Here is an 18,730-nt window from a genome sequence, read left to right on the forward strand (position 1 = left end):
GGAGTGATCGAAACCTACCTGATCTCGGTTCTTCTGATATGCTTCTAGACCGGGCGGGAGCCCTGGGCTCAAATATCTCCGAGCTCAGGGTTCTCTCCCGGGACAGCATGCCAAACCTGCTATAAGTGCCAAGCATATCTAAGTGGGAACTCTTGAAATGAATTTAAAACTGAAAATAATAATTAAATAAACAACTATTTAGTTTTCTTTAACCTAAATCTTTACAGATTTGACTGCACTGCTCCATGATTGAGGGTGGGGGACACATTTGCACATATGTAATAATTATGTTCAAATTATATTTTTATATATATCCTAACCATACAAAACATGATAGAAAACTTTATCGTATAGAGGTATAATTTATACCTATAAATATGTTTTTATTTGTAAATAGCTTGTATAATAAATAAATAGCTTGTATAATAAATAAATAGGTATTTATTTGCAAGCAGCTTGTAGGTATTTATTTGGGGGCCCTCAGATTTCCTTGGGCCCTCAGCGGGCGCTTACTCTGCTTACTGGTTAAATCCTCCCCTGCAGTGGACACACAATACAGACAGATCTGTCCAAATAGCTTACAAAAGTATTATTTTTCATCATACAGTAGCTGCACTTTAATTTAATGTTTGTTTGGTTTGCATTGGAAAGTTTTGTACTGTATAGCAAATGTAAATGCTTCTCGTTGGATTCCACAGCGTTATTTAAGGGTCATGTAAATGACTAATATTTAACTATTTTGTTCAGCATTTGGTGCGTTTAGCTATGTATCACATAAGCATCAGAACGCAATCCTTTATCTCAGTAAATTAGTGCCGCTGCATCACCCCTAGAGCAAAACAAGGTCACAAAAAGATGCATTTTAATTGCACTACTTCTATTATGCTCTTTTATGGGTTACTTATTTTGTTTGGAAGGTCTCTAAAAATAGATTTACAATCATTCAAAGTTTACAAAATACTTTCATTTTAAAATACACACATTGTTTAAAGAGTGTCAGTCTGTTTGTTTGATTCTTTTGAAGATCCATTCATTCTAAACCTCTCCTTTCCGAGCGCTTACCCTACTTTGATTGATCAGATGGCGCAGGCTATTGTGATTGGTCTACTGATTACAGTACACATGCTGGAAACAAATCACCATTATCTGACAGAACGCTTCCTTCCCCCAGCAACACTGTACACAATAAGGATTGCATTGATTTTATTCTATCAGTTAGAGGCCATTTCTGATGATGCAACATTGGAAGAACTATTTGATCGACCAAAACCTCCTTTACGAGCATGATATGAGTAGGATCATTTCAAACTGGTAAGTTTGTGGTTCGTTATGAGATCTTATGGCTTTATATGATCTCCTTTGTGGATCACAGTGGATTATTTGCACGCAGCCAATGAAAATGATAGGCTGGCACTATGCAATTGTGTTAAAGATATACATTACGTAGATTCTTTATGGAAATGAAACCCCTAAATCAGGGAATTCCTGATGATTCTTTCAGCAAATCCTTTTTAAAAAACGTTAATAATTTAAGGTATCAAACACATTTTTTAAAACATTGAAGACTTTTTCATACACAAACAGCCACATTATTCACTAAATGCATGGGTAATATTAAAAATAAATAAATAATAGAGGCACTTTAAGGCACTTTTTGTATGTTTATCAAGATTGTTTGCTTCACTGGCTGTTTCCTGTAGTTAATTACAGGCTTTATTATCCTTGTGAGGACATTTGTTCTCTGTAATGTAGGCTAACACACACGCACATGCACACACACACATAGATGGTGGTTCTCCGTCAGCAGAGCTCTCACACTGTGAGCTGTGCCACTCCAGAGGAAACACCCATGTCTTTCAGTGTTGCCATGGCAGCAGTCTCTCCTCTCAAACAGGGGCTGAGATGGGTTTTGTCACCGAGCAGCTTTCTGTCGACACTGAACTGACTGAACCCCGTCTGCAGCCAGCATGCATCTGTGCAGCATGGAGAAACCCACTGCTGCCTCGCTGGTCTTTGTCTCTTTTTATTTGTTTGTCACTGAACTGAATATGCTACTCGCCTCACACTCAAGTGCCTTCCTACTAACAATACTGCATGTGTGTGTGTGACCTGCTGGTTACTGTTCTGTTGCAGGACATCAGATATGATTTCATGGGACAATGTGACTCTCTTGGGGTTGAAATGCATGTAAAACTATGGAGTGGTGCAGGGGATGAGTAATTTGCCACTGGTTTCTTCAAGTTTTATAATGCGGGTTAGGTGAACAAGTATTTTTACATCTCTGTTGTACTTCATGTATCTGTACTTTATCAGAGTATTTTTATATTGGGAAACATTTGCTTTAAATTCTGTGGAATTTAAAATTTAATAGTATGTTTTGCTCTACTATACATTATAAATGTAGCAAAGTAAAAACTATTTTGAACTGGAGACATTGACACAAGCAAGCAGTGTCTGATTTGTGAATGAACCAAATCTGGTCAGTTAACCTGTAAAATCTTAACAATAAATTTGTGAATTAATTACAGCAAGCATCAGATAAAAACTCACAGATTCAAATAACTCGTTCATATCGAGCCTACAGTTAACAACTCACTGATTCATTTGTGCACCCCAAATCACATACTTACCATTTTGTAGTATAAATAGTGTAAGTAGTGCGTTCACGCTGAAAACTCAAAAATAATAAGTGTACTTTAATTACCCGGATGATGCACTCATTCAGCCGGTAAAATGGAGTGTGAAATGATGGACACTTCACGCACTTAACAGTCGCAGCTTTGCTCAGGTAGCGGAAGAGGCAGAGCTATCGGACACATTTATTTTGGATTGTGAAAGCAAAAATCTCCTACTCCTAAAAATCCCCTCCTGATGGTGAATGTGGTCATTCTGACGGCAGGTATTTTTTGGTAGTTTGGTCATTTATTTCACAAATTTAACAACCGTCAAACCTCACCAGGGAAACAGTTTGAATTTCCGCTAAGTAAAATAACCACAAGTGTTCTATTTGGTCCAACACTACATAAATATACTTTGCTGTTGAGTGTGTAAGTGCATAAACACATAAGTGCATAGTGTGCCATTTGGGATTCAGCTTAAGTCTCCAGTTAACAACACACTGATTCAAATGATCTAATTAGAAAAAGTCTGCAGTGAACAACTCACCGATTCAAATGATCCATTGGGAATGAGTCTCCAGTTAACCAGTGATTCAAACAAACTATTCAAATAAAGTCTGCAGTGAACAACTCACTGGTTCAAATTATCCATTTAGAGTGAGGCTCCAAGAACTCACTAATTCAAGTGATCAGGTCAGAATGAGTCATCAGTTAACAACTGACTGATCAAATCAATGATCCATTCAGAAAGACTTTGCAGTGATCAACTCACTGATTCAAATAATTTGTCCACAGTGAGCCTCTAACAACTCACTGATTCAATTGATCTGGTCAGAGAGAGTCTCCAGTTAACAACTGACTGATTCAAATCAATGATCCACTAAAAAAGAGTCTGCAGTGAGCAACTCACTGGTTCAAATTATTCGTTCAGAGTGAGTCTCCAGGTAAAAACTTGCTGAATAAATTGATCAGGTCAGAATGAGTCTTTAGTTAACCAGTGATTCAAATGATCCATTTAGAAAGAGTCTGCAGTGAACAACTATCTGATTCAAATTATCTAGTCAGAGCGTGTTTCCAGTAAACATCTTACTGTTTTGGATAACCAAGTAAGAGTGAGTACAGTTTACAATTTATTGATTTAAATCATATGGTCAGACCTTTTTTTTAATTTTATTTAAAAAAAAAAGGCTTTTCCCTATATAACTTTTTTATTTTTATTTTTTATTTATTTTTTGTGTTTTTATTTGTAAGCACACATTTACACACATTTGTATTGTGAGCTGGTGAATAATAGATAATGCAGTTATAGTTACAGTAATTAATAATAATATATGCAAAATATGACAGGACCATCGCAACTGGCCCACCTTTGCAGGTACTCAATCTGTGGGCCAGTGGCATAATTTCCCTTTCCTTTCTTCCTCCTGCACCAGTTAAGGATACAATCTATATGAGAGTTGGAGGTCACAGCCGGTCATCAAATGGCCACCCTCCTTTTCTTGGTGTTTCACCGATTTAAGCCCATGACACCTCGGGAGGGCTTTACAGCAGATCCAGCATTCTGGATTTACTCCTGCTGACCACCACCCAACTCTATGATGTGGTTTGTCTTTCAACAGGTTGGCTCTTCCGCCGAACCTCCCTTTGTAGCCAAATTCAGCATCTTCAGTGACCTTTCTTACAAGCCGTGTCCTGGCCATTCCTTTAATTCAGTCCATGGGCTCTCCAGAGTGACTGCCCCACAAACCCCCTACAACCATCTTCTACTGTTAAATTCCAGGCCCTCCATCTATTCTCCTGGCTGCTTGATATGAGATCTTGATATTACATGAGCTTACATTCATGGGTTTCTCCATTCTTTCCATCGCCATTATTTTCACAAAATAATGACATTGTTTTTTTCTAACTTTATTTCATGGGTTCCTAAAAAATTAACAGTTGTTAAAGTCTTTATACATTTTTGTGAAGTGCAATATATATATATATATATATATATATATATATATATATATATATATATATATATATATATATAATCTAGAAATAAAAATAAAACAGAAAAAAAATGAAAACTTTTAATGTAAAATATTTGGGATAACACAACATTCCATAAGGCATTAGGCTTTTTTAATAAATGGGCAAGAAATGGGACCACTGAGAATAATATAAACTAATAACAGAATGAAGAATCCTTAATAAAGCTATTAAGCTATAAAATGTGGGCATTTCTTTACAGTACATAATTTCTGCTCTTTCATATGAGAAACAAGTTCATAAAGCAATAAAACCCGTGCGTAGTTTTGGTGGAAATAAATGAGCCGATATGAGGCAGATCATGAGCACTTTAGTAAATATGCAGAATGCTGGACACTGACTCAGGCAATTCCTCTAAATAACTAATAAGCGATGTAACTCCTCAGAGGAAACGCTGAGAGAACTGCAAAACAAAGTCTAAGTGGAGTCCTCCGGGGACAGCTTCACTGAAGATAATTAAAAAGAAAACTGTTGCTGCTCTTGTTCTTGCGTTCGCTCTCTCTTCAGGAGGCCTGTTGCACAATGCATGAAGAAAAAAAGCACACTTCATAAAACTTTTATCCTCTCACAAAAAGCCTCTCTGACAGTATCTTTTAATTTTGTCTTTATGGATTTTTATGAACTATGAGGCAAAGGAATTAACTTAAAGAAGCACACAAAATGAAAAAAAAGCATGCGGGCAAACAAAGAATAATTAGAAAACTTTCAATGAAACATGAAAGGCTACAATCACAAAGCAGTAGCTCAAATCTGATTTATTTAAATCCAATTCCTTTGAGTGGATGTGCACATTAGTTTTTTAAAGGTCCCATGAAATGAAAATATTTTTTGTAATGTTAGATTAAACCTGATAAGGTAATTATTGCGTTCAAACAGAATAATTAAATACTGTTAATTAAATAATTAAATACCTGGATGATGCACTTGTTCAATCGTTAAAAAAAAACTGTGTTATGTTTAGACACTTCATACACTCAACAGCTGCTGCTTTGCTAATGTAGTGGAAGGGGCGGAGCTTTTGGACACTAATATTATATTACTTTATTTTTTTGGAATGTGAAAGCAAAATTATCCTACGAGAGTGATTATACCGCCTTCTGGCGATGAACACGGTTATACTCATGTTAGGTATTGTTTGTTATGTTGGTAATTTATTTCAATAATATCCAGCTACAGACCCGCATGCCCACACAGGTTTCAGGACATCCACACTATTTAGGCAAACCATATCTGGTTACGACGGATGATGTTTAACTGACACTTACAGTAGAAGCTTCTATTTCACTGCGATTGAGAGAATGAAAGTAGAAACCCTCTCTCTCTCTCTCTCCCTCTCACTGTAGCACATTTGACCTGCTGCTACAGCGATACTTCTGGATAGAGGTCTAAAATTCCACGGCTGTACAGCGGGAGCTGCGGGACCCGACCAGATTTCTTATGGCACGGGAATAAATTTCAGAATAAAGCGCAGAAGTGGTCAGTAACTCTGGTGTAATTTGAATGGGAGCGGGTGGTCTAACAATAACGCTCCTGAGCGAGCAAGCATACGTGCGTGTGTGTGTTTATGTGTGTGAATGAGAAAGAGCGTGATGCTGTGTGTCGCTTGCTTGGTGCTGTGCGTCAATGTGTGTATGTTTATACAGACAGCTTGTTAACACCCCCCACCCCAGTTTACTGATCACATCAGTGTTATCGTACAGATCTTAATTATTTAAAATTTAAACTTTATTTATTAAGCAATTCCTCCGCGTACCACTAGAAGGAGAACTGCGTACCACTAGTAGTACACGTACCACAGTTTGAGAACCACTGGTTTAGAGAATGTAAGCAGAGTGGCCTACGAACTTTGTATGAATGTTAAAGTGTCTGACTTCGGCTCTTATTCATATGACAGACTGTTCATTTTTGGGTTAAAACTATAGGTTCCCACCCATTAGTACACAACTATTTAAATTGTTTTGTTTGCATTGGATTTCATTCACTTATACATTTATGATTTTAAACTGTATGCATTTATTAAGCCCCTCAAACAAATAGCAGGTGATGTTATAATGTCCCAGAAGGCATACAAAATCATAAGAAGTTATTAGGTTAGATTTAGGTCATGACATCAGGTGACCAAAATTTTATTTCTAGCCAGCATCTAAGGACAACATTCTTTTGATGTCCAATAACAATGTCAAACTATGTTAATATTTGGTTGATTTTAGGTTGTGTTGGAAAGTGACCAAAATCCAACATCTGATCAATGTCATAGTGGTAGTGTCCACAAGGCATCAGGGTGTAACATGATTAGATATTGATATTTGGTTTATTTTAGGTTGCTTTTAGTTTGGACGTTAAACACTGACGTTGCCCTGACGTTGGGTTCTGACGTCAACCCGATTTTCATTTCCAAACAAAATCCAATGTCCCCACGATGTTGGGGTACGTTGGGATACAATGTCAATATGACGTCATGTTGTCGTTGTGTTCCTGCAGCACATTGGATGAAATTATTATTATTATTATTATTATTATTATTATTATTATTATATGTACTTTTGATCATTTTATTCAGAAAGCACATATTAAACAGATCAAAAATAACAGTCAAACTTTTCAGTGGTTCTCAGTATGACAAAGGGTCACTTAAGATATTCACACAATGGGAGATGTGTTAAGTGAGCAAAGCTTTAAAATATGCAGAACCATCTGAAAACGAGCATATTTCATCCTCCACAAAGTGAATGACTGTAGCAGGTGTGATGTGGGTTTTAAAGTGCTCTCGTGTGTGTGTGTGTGTGTGTGTGTGTGTGTTGGTGTAATGACACTGGATGACTTCTGATGTGTCATTGTTGGCAGAGACTGGACAGATAAGGGAAAGATGCTTGTTTTGAGAGGCATCATCACTGTAAGAGCATCCATCAAGCACTCAACTACTAGACAGATTCTGCCGTTAGTGCAGATCACCTGAACACCCGCTGTGTGAATCGGGAACACAGAGGGACAAAAGAGGCAGACGCAGAATAAAGGAACGGTGAAGGAGGTCAGAGAAGCAAAACATGTGAAAGCATCTCATTCAGTTTTACAGCCCAAGAGGATTCCTGTCAAGAACTGACTGAGATTCAGATGTACAGAGAATACAATGTTCAATCTGATGCTTTTTCTTGCATACATCCATCTGTGTGTGTACAGTTGAAGTCAGAATTATTAGCCCCCCCTGAATTATTAGCTCCTGAATTATACTTAAAATAATAATATAAAATTATTATTTTATAATTATATATTATAGAATGAATGTAAATATTAACAGGTAAATAAAACAATAAAACTATAAAATATCAAATTAATGAAAAGTTAATCTTTTTTTTAAGTAAAACTATTTACTTTAGCTTTTTGACCCCAAAAAAGCTCTGAAACAAAATAAACTATAATTATATAAAATATACAAATATTTGTTACTGAAATGAAATAAAAAATAGATAAACACTAAATAATTGTAACGTAAGGATCCAGAGAAGTCAGACAGGCAATGGTCAAAGTGGGAGCGTGTCTGTGTGTATGTGTCATCATCAGTGATCCGGAACAGGTGTGAGAGTAAACAGGTAAAATGGGATTTGTAGTTTTTTGGTTGCAGATTTGTAGTTATCCAGTGATCTGTGTGGACTAGATCGCCGGTGATTGTGACGACAAGACTAGAATAAAAATTAGAAATACATTTCAGCTACTTGACAAGATACATTTCTTCTTTTGATATATATATATATATATATATATATATATATATATATATATATATATATATATATATATATATATATATAATGTATGTACAACATCTTAAAGAAGAGAAGAGAAGAGACTGACAGGTTGCAGTGACATGATATGAAATTGTGCGTCCACCTGTGTGAAGAGATAAACATTATCTAGAGTGGTTTGCATAAATTAGGCCTGATGGCGAGCTTTGAGTGGCAGGCCTGACATTTGAACAGGGATTTTTTTTCTTCACTCAAAGAATAAATAGCACATGAAGGGCCAAAACCACAGTCTGACTGTTACCATCGAGCAACCAAACCACTCAACCATTCCCCAATTGAGTGCTCATTAGACAGGAGGAGTGAGGGTGTAAATCCACACCAGTGATCACAGACCAAAAGACTCTGACTACCCATGATTAAAGCAGCATAATGGACGCGTTAATGCAGACGCCTTTCACGTTCTCCTCTCGTTGCTAATTAAATGTCATCATACAAACAGAACCCCGAATATCCAGTCACGCATTTCTGTCTGAGGCGATGTTTTCGAGACAGGGAAAACGTGTTCACCCGCAACACAGACTCACCAAAACACGAACCATCCTCGCTTGTTTATAGAAGTTCAGTGACACGGAGAGAGAAGGTATAATCACTACAGCATTGTTGATTCCTTTCTGCAGAGTCTGAGTCATGGTGAGAAATGACAGGGAGAAATGACACAGTCTAATTAAGATCCTCTGAAGCTGTTCTGTGCGCTATCACAGGAGACATCCAGAGGAAAGAGTCTCTCTCACACCACTGACATTTCCACACCACTGCTGAGAGACACTTATATAGCAGCTTACAGAGACATATAGTGACTGCTTGTAGAGTCAGAGCAGGTGACAAATATCGTTTTGGCAAAAATTTAAATTTGCTGTTATTTAGTTTCCTTCAGGCCGTCCAAGATGTACACGTCAGAATTATTAGCCTTCCTGTATAGCTTTTCCTCAATTTCTGTTTAAAGGAAAGAAGATTTTCTCAACACATTTCTAAACATAATAGTTTTAATAACTTTACAATTCTAATAACTGATTTCTTTTATCTTTGCCATGATGACAATACCTAATATTTCACTAGATATATGTCAAGATACTAGTGTTCTTCTTGAAGTTCAATTAAAAGCCTTAACTAGGTTAATTAGGCAAGTTAGCGTAATTAGGCAAACCTAATATAATACTAATAATAGTAGTATAATAATGGTTTGTTCTGTAGACAATCGAACAAATATTGTTTAAGGGGGCTAAAAATATTGACCTTACAATGGTTTAAAAAAATTAAGAACTGCTTTTATTCTAGCTAAAATAAAACAAATAAAACTTTATCCAGAAGAAAAAAAATGTTATAGGAAATACTGTAAAAAAATTATGTAAAAAGAAAAATAAATAGGTACTAGGTACTTGGTGATTCATAAAATACTAGTCAACAGCTACAGTCAAGTTGAAAACAAACAAACAAACAAACAAACAAACAAACAAACAAACAAACAAACAAACAAACAAACAAACACTATAAACACCTTAAAAATATCTGTTAATTAATTAAATTTTTCCGTTTATTGAGAATTGCATTATAAGACCTTGATCTATACTCTGTCCACTTTTGATGTTAAAAATTAACATCATAAACTAATAAACTCTACAGTTTAACAAAGTGACTTTTTTTGACATTTTATTAGTTTGAAACAATATAATGTATAAGAAATTATATATAGACAAATAAGTCAGTAAAATAACAAAATAAATAAATAAAATGTGCTGCCAGTTTAGTACAAGGTATTTGTCCTGTAATGTACAACAACCAACCTAGACAATTATTCACTTTAAACTATTCAAAATGTTAATAAGTCACTTTTATTTTTTTACTTTTCAAGGTTAAAAGGTGTTGGAAGACAGATCAAGATCCCATAGTGCATAAATAAAAGCAAAAATAAATAGGGAAAAATAAAAAAAAATGAATCACAAAATATGGAAAGGATGGCTTGAGGGTCAGTAAATTTTGGAGTAATTTTGATTTTGTTAGGCGAACTGCTCCTTTAAGCAAAACAATCAACCTGTGCAAAATGAACATTAATTAGAAAATTAACTAACTTTAATCCAAACAATCAGTCTAAATTCATTTTAAAAAGGTTACATACTAATATTTCTCTTTCTCTCTATTTCTGACTCTCTCTCATAGAAATCTGGTGTTTTTGCCAAGTATTACACAATAATAATTACAGCACTCTTGGTGCATATGATGCATGCTGGCATTCAGGTGTGCAGGTGCACTGAACACAAAACCCATACTAATAAATATGAGAGATGGTACCTGTGAAAGTGAACTCATCTTGCCCAATCTCAAAAACTTGATGGCTGCTTGCCAGCAAACCCATTTGTAATAATGCTTAGGGTAGTTATTGTCTCCTCCAAAATATGAAGGGTACAGTTATTGCTTTTTTGATTATCCATAACATCAGGTATGAGCTCCTTTCCAAATGACAATAAGTTATTTGCTTTCCACTGTGTGAACAAGCCAATCAACTACTATACTATGTTAGTGTTGTAACAGAAACTAAGCTCGTTCATGACTTATTTCAGATGGCCACCAGCAATTCTGCACATCAGGCTCAGCTCTTTCCAACAGTTTGACATCAGCATATTGCTAAGCTCACAGTGATATACATATAAATCTAAAGTTAAATAGCTCATATTCTACTACACAGAACAATTCCAATCAACAGTTTTCAAGAAATGGAAATGAAACAGAAATTTTAAAAATGAAAATTCTCCTACACTAAAAAAGTAAGTTGTTGCAAACAAGCTAAATTTAAACAAACAAATTAAGTTGAACGTAACTAAATTTAATTAGTCTGTTTAATTTAACCCCAAACGAGTTTATGAATGAAACATGCAATGATATCCCTTAGGGGCCATAATCAAAATTAGCATGAAACAAAAACACCTACTATGACATACATCCAAGTAAAACTGTTCCTCGAACAAGAATGGGGCAAGACCCAAGTAGGGCAGGATTTCATTTGGTCCATTGGGAATTTATTGGATCACTATGATTGAAAGTAAGAAAATAAGCTTCATTTTGTTAACATTGGTTAACAATATAACTTTAGATAAACTTACATTTGTAAACACACAATACTTCCAAAACCATTGATTACTATCAAGGCTCGTGCACACCGGGATGCTTTTTGCTCATGTTTTTCATCGACGTTTAATGCCACATGACTAAATAAAGGGCGCCAATGTGATCGTGCACACGAACGCGCAAAACGCCAGGCGTAAAAGTGTCATTTTTTAAAGAAATACCTCGTGCTTGTTTTTTTGTTTTGATGCACCATGTTACAGTAAACAGCATTAGAGGCACTCAAGCGCAAAACTGTCAATGCAAGCACACATTGAAGAAGATGCCCAGAGGTGATATGAATGTGGAGCAGCTAATTGCGCTGGTGAACAATAATCATTTCTTTATCAATCTGGTGTTCTGGTTTTAATTGTAGAGAGTCTGTAGTCATATCTTGGACAAAGTTGCTCAATTTATAAGTTTTATATCTATATTTAATAGTATAGAAAGCTACAGTGCTAAGATGATGATATGTGATATGAAAACGTTGTGTACAGTATGTGTGTGAGGCCACATTTTCACTTTGTCCTTATCTATTTAAAAGAGACTCAAAGATCAGGCAGACATTTAATTAACCGCAGAACCAGCAATCTAAGATTTCCACCTGGAATGGTAGCTTTAAGCATCGAATGTGTTGCTTGCAGGTGTGAATGTTGTCCGGAGCCTGAACTCAGCCGTTGACATTTCCATCCTCGAGACATACTGTAGCATCCCTCCCGGTGCCCTTAAAACCCACAGCCATTGACCTCATGTTGCCAGCTTCACCCCCTATTAATTAGGTTTTTAATTGGTGACCTTTGAGAGTCCAGCAAATGTGTAGAGAGACAGAGAGAGAGAGAGAGACACTTCATCTCTGGCCCTGCGCACCAGCAGCTCAGAGTGGAGCTTTCACAGCACTTTAATCTGCTTTTCAAAGAGCTGCCGTCTTCCTCTCATTAGACACTGTGGCATTAGACTCGCTGTGTCCGGTCCAAGTGGATGAGGAGCCCTATTAGACCTTCAAAAAAAACCTGCCATGTACCAAAAACCAGCAGCGCAAACTAAATAGTAGTAAACTACAAGCACAGTTCCGTAATCTGCCAAAAGCCACACAACAGCGGTCCCGCTGAGAAATCACTAGGCTCCAAACATTTAAGAAAGAGCTGAACATCTTCAGCAAGGGAATCTATATGATTGGCTTAAACCACTGTTACATTCAAAAGTCATATCGAAAGAAATAATGAAATGCAACCAACCATAAAATAGCATAGCAGAGTTAGCGTTGCAAAATAAACAGATTATCAACTGTTTTAGGAAATACTTTTCTCTACACAGTTTAAAATAATGGTTTCTCAAGAGTGTTTTCAAGAAAAAGAAACAGAAAAACAATTATGGTTTAAAAAGAACCATCATTTTTTAGTGTCAAGAGTAAGCATGCACCAATATGGATTTTTGGGCTGATATCAATAACTAATAACTTTTTAGATTTGGAGGCCTATAACCAGAGCCAGATGGAATCTGCGGACGTTTTTAAATAACTAAAACCTTATATGTGAAATAAAAAATAATACCTTTTAAACTTTTATTTAATGTTTAAAATGCAAATGCAATTAGATTCACTTATTTGGTAAACAAAGCAAGCCTCTCATATAATATATCTACTAAAAGACAGAAAATATTACAGTAAAAACTGCATTGTACATAAACCAGATAAACATTTTCATATTAGTCAATAATAATTAAAAAAACGGAATAAATATAGAATTAAACTCATTTACTCAAGTAAATAAACAAAATCAATGATGAGCTAAATATCTGCGTGATATTTCGTGTGGGTTTACCTATAACCAATATTTTAGCCAATAAATATAAATATTTCAAAATGTTATATTTTTACACAGTGAACAACTGATTTTATTTTTTTAATTTCAAAAAAGTTTTAACTGATCTTAGAATAGCCTACTCAAAGCAAAAAATGCAATAATTTCAATAATTGCCAAAAATAAATTATTTCCTTCTCTTTACTTAGCAAATTAACATGCAACTTGACTGTTGCATAAAAATGATAGGCTAAATAACATACCAACATTTTATATATAAGCAATTTAATTAATAAATTGAAACGTTTGTACAATTACCTAATCTATCAGCTTAAAAATATCGGCCTAATTTTGATATCGGGCCGATATCAATAACATTAAAAATAGCATTTATCAGCCGATATTGATATGGCCACCAATATATATTGTGCATCCCTAGTTAAAAGTATTGTACTGAACTTTTTTTAAATTAAGGACCATTTTGTCTAATTAAATGTTTCCACGAATGTAAATATGATCTGTATCGAAACATTAAATGCTGATATATAACCTTTATTTTTAACAGTGTTGAACATCTTTTTCTGTTGTTATCAAAGTCTATGTGCTCAACCAAACTTTTATTTTGCAGCAATTTCATCTGTCACTTGGTAGGAGCCAAATTAACCAAATGCCAACATGGACAGTTTTCATGACATGGCTTCAAACACACATACGCAATATGCATGGATGCTCATAAGCTTTCGCACACAGACACACGCACATACCACATCTCCACATCTCCTACTCCCTTGCTTCACCCCTTTGGCTATTTACATGGTGGACTTTGTAAGTGAAAAAACTGAATGCTTCACTAGCGAGAAAACAGTTAAACAAACCATATGCAGCAAGGATAAAGAATGAGCCTCCTCCATTCAGCCTCTTTACTTTCTCTCTTTACTTCTTTTCTTTTGTGGATAAGGAAATGGTATTGTACACACTTCCCTGAAGATATCCATTAGCCTACATATTTAATTTTGTTTGTCAAGCACAAAGATTTGTTTCAAAATTATTACCAAATTCAGTTCTGATTTCTAGCATATTAATAAATGAACAATAATACCGAAGTGTGGTCAAAAAACAGTTATATCCAAACACACATCCTATTCTTATGCCCCTTATAGTGACGCATACGTCTCCAAAACCCGACAGGATGACAAATTTAAACTTGTTTATATTTAAACAAATATTAATATGCAAATAATAAATAATACTGTTAATAATAATAATAACAACATTATACAAATGCAAATTGTTATGAATAAACTAAAAACTTAATTTTTTTTTTTTCATATGGAAAGATATTTGTGTATTGCTTTACATCCTATGTGTATTAAGCAATGTGTAAGCATTTGAACCCACATAAGTGCATAACTAAAGCACTCTGCAAGTTACTTTAGACCTGCTTTCAGATGGTCAATGGCGCAGTCTATTTCAGTTCTTCAAACTTGCAACATGCCAACAATTAGCTTTTTAAACAAGGTGGTGCAAAATGTGAAAATTAGGGTTGCACTGGTCTGAAAATAGCAACAAATCGTGCCAAACATGTCTTGCTCCTTATTGCATCGGGTGTATAACAGGGTCCTTTGTGGGTCTTCTGAACTCATCAAAATGTAAAAATCAATGATAAACCATTTCACACATATCCAATACATACAAATCCTCTCCTGTGGCCTCATAGGATTATGAAGTGTACATTGTTTGCTCACTTCAGAATCTTGTCAGACTTGACAGACTGAATTACTGAGCCAAATTTACAAATTTGCATACCGTTTTTACCCCAATATATAAAAAGGAAGTATGCATTCACATTCCAATGCACATTCCAATTGACAGTCACCACCTACTGATTTAACAATGTAATCAATATAAATATTGTTTAAAGCAAAGGTGTACAAACTCGATACTGGAGGGCCGGTGTCCATCTAATTTTGGCTCCAACTAGCCTCCAATACAGCTGCAAGGAAGTTTCTAGTATAACTAGTAAGAGATTGATTAGCTGGTTCAGGTGTGTTTGATTAGGGTTAGAGCTAAACTCTTCAGGACACCGGCCCTCCAGGACCTAGTTTGGACACCCATATTTTAAAGCAAGTGTAAAATTTAGACATTTTTCCCAGTACTTCAGTTAACGCTTTTTGTTTCTTATCCATAACAGCTCTTTATAGAGTCAAATGCAGATCTGAATGATTGCTGTGACTGCCCTTGTTAAATGTTTAATATGCACTGGCAAATCAGTGTCATTTAGCAATAACATCCAATTGATTTTTAAATCGAAATCCCATTAATCTTCTTTCAACAATGAATCATGCATCATCTAGAATACATTGCTGTGTGTAATATTTGAACCAACTGCAGTGTTGAGTCTCCACTTGAAATATAATATAATGCCAAAACATACTAGGAAGAACTGAATTAAAACACAAACTGGCATCTCACCTGGGGGAAATGTCACAGCCCTGCTGCATGAAAGCTCCCAGTGAGAACCAGAGACTGTTGAAGATGCCAAACTCGTTGGTTTGCTCCTGACTCTGCTGGTTCTGGTTTTGCTGGTTCTGACCCGGTTGGGCGGATGATGAGGACGGCTGGTTTGGGTTCTCCTCTGCTCCGTCCTCACAGTCATCTGCATGCCACTCATAGGGACTGAAGCGGCTGACCAGAAAAAGTACCACGCTCACGCCGATGTAAGCAAACACAATACACATCCAGATCTCATAGGCCAGAGGGTCCAGGAAGGAGAAGACGCCAGGCTTAGATTTGGTGGGTTTTTTGATCATGATGGAGATGCCCAGGCTCATGAAGGGCTTGGAGAAATCAATGACTTCCTCTCTGACCAAGGTGATAGTCAGCGGGGCCACAGCTACATCAGCTTTCTGCAGGGACATGTGACGTTATTGTAATAAATGCTAAATTGTTACATTATTAAATTACACTTGAACCAGGAACAAAGTTCCTTTTTGGGTAAATTTTTCTGTCTTCAATGGGTGTTTGTCCCCTAACTTATTTTTCTCAATCTTAATGTATTTCCAGGAAGGCTTTTTTCTAATTCTGTTATTATAATACATGAAATATATTGATAATATATAATATATATATCATCTATGGCAATAGTATTTTTTCTGGCTCATTTCTAAACATTCCAACAATGTACTAAAACCTGCTAGCACATGTAACATACTAAAACGTGTTTTGAACATGTTAATAGTGTGTTAAAACACGTTAGCAACAAACAAGAATGTTAAAACCCTTTGCAAACATACTAAAACATTATAGGAATGTGTCAAAACAGGTTATTAACTTGTGTGCTAATGTTATGTACTAATACATATTAGTAACATACTAAAACATGTAAACAAAGTGCTTCCAAAGTGTTAAAATGTGCTAGCAAAACTCTAAAACGTGTGTGTGTGTGCTAAAACATGTCAGTAACATACTGAAACATGCTAAAAAAGTGCTTCCAAAGTGTTATTATGTGCTAGCAACCTTTTTAAAACATGCTAGTGTGCTAACACATGTTAGTAACATACTGAAACATGCAAACAAAGTGCTTCCCAAGTGTTAAAATGTGCTAGCAACCTTTTAAAAACATGCTAGTGTGCTACACATGTTAGTTACATACTGAAACATGCAAACAAAGTGCTTCCAAAATGTTAAAATGTGCTAGCAACATGCTAAAACATGCTGGTATGCTAAAACATGTTAGTAACATACTGAAACATGCAAATAAAGTGCTTCCAAAATGTTTAAATGTGCTAACATTCAAATAAAGTGCTTCCAAAATGTTTAAATGTGCTAGCAACATGCTAAAACATGCTGGTATGCTAAAACATGTTAGTAACATATTGAAACATGCTAACAAATTATAAATGAATACTTGTTACTTTAAAAAATATTAAAACTGTCTGGTTAAGCCTTCAAGCCAACATTACATATTATCTAAAACATTGAGCGTGAAATTTACCATGGCATTCATCCTGACCACTCTGATATTTTGTTGGGATATATCATATAGTAAGGAAGTAAGACACATCACTTACACCATAGACAAGCTCTCCTACCATCCCATTCCACATCATGGTCTCCGCATCTCTGGCTCCATATTTCCCATCAGCCACTATCTTGAGTATGTAGTGGTATCCCACATGTTTGGCGATTTCTGCTGCCAGTTCCACACAATAACCTTCATACTTATCGTTTCCTGTGAAATGTTCATGGTTCTTCTTCAGCATGACATATGGAGATTCCTAGGCAGCACACAATGGCAAAAAGCAATATATATTAAATGACAAATATTTACTGTATGTTTGTTTACAGATCTATTGGGATTCAAACATAAAAAGGTATAAATGACATTTATTTCCAATGCAAATCCACTGGTATTCAAATGGAAGTTCCGTTTTGTCATTTTCTTACGAGTGAATGACAAGGTTTTCCATTTTGGTGCCTACATCTTAATAAAATTATTAAATTTATTTTATATACTTGTTAAAAAGCATATTAAGTTAGACACTTAATACGCATTTCAACAAGTACATAACATTTTTTGTTTATTAAATTTATTTAATGTTTACATTTTATGTATTCAATGTATTTAAATGTTATGTTTAAAATAACTTTTGTAAACATAAATTGTCAAAATAAAAGAGAAAAAAAGATCCATCGTGATTCAAAATAACAATAATGTAAATATGACAACATACTGTATTTGTTTTGACCTATATACCTACAAGTGATTTTGTTAAATTACAATTATGTACAATATTTCAAATATTAAAAAACATTTTCACAAATATCTAAAATGCTTAGTCTGAACGATAGAGGCAAAACAGTGTGATTTAAAATGACAATTAATTATTATTGATGAAGATTGCAATGGGATTCTTAGAGTGTTTTAAAATGTCAACAAATGATTCATGTTCTAAATATATCTTACATGCTTTGTATTTAACCCATCTTACAATAAATTTGGTGACACTTTAGTTTAAGTATCAATTCTCACAATTAGCTAGTGTCTTGTTACCTGATTATTGTTAAGATATTGGCTGGTTATTTGTACTTATAAAGCATATTTGACATGATCTTATTCTACATCACTAATATTACCTAATGCCTAAATCTGGTAAAACTTTATTTTGATGGTCCATTTGAGTATCCATAGACCGTCTGCTTAATATCTGCTGATACTGCGCTTTCAACAGACATTTAACTGACTGTAAGAAACTTTGCAAGTACATGTCAACTTACACAAACCCTAACCCCAACCTAACAGTCTACTTGTAATCAAATGAGAATTAGTTGACATGTAGATGCAATGTAACTTAAATTCAACAAACAGACCATCAAAATAAAG

General features: G+C 35.1%; 1 protein-coding gene across 16 annotated transcripts in view; it reads right to left on the bottom strand.

Moving 5' to 3' along the window:
• Positions 1-18,730, bottom strand: part of gria1a (glutamate receptor, ionotropic, AMPA 1a) — a 381,070-nt gene that overhangs the window by 38,785 nt on the left and 323,555 nt on the right. For all 16 annotated transcript variants that reach the window (XR_012389626.1, XR_012389624.1, XR_012389628.1 and 13 more), the window contains 2 exon segments: positions 17,418-17,624; positions 15,820-16,253 (listed from right to left, as the gene is read on the bottom strand). Coding sequence is in view for 11 of the 16 variants with exons in the window: in XM_073921699.1 (XP_073777800.1) it covers positions 15,820-16,253; positions 17,418-17,624 (641 nt within the window). In the remaining 5 variants the exon portion in view is untranslated.

The sequence above is a fragment of the Danio rerio genome, chromosome 14 (assembly GCF_049306965.1).
Source record: "Danio rerio strain Tuebingen ecotype United States chromosome 14, GRCz12tu, whole genome shotgun sequence".
NCBI lineage: Eukaryota > Metazoa > Chordata > Actinopteri > Cypriniformes > Danionidae > Danio > Danio rerio.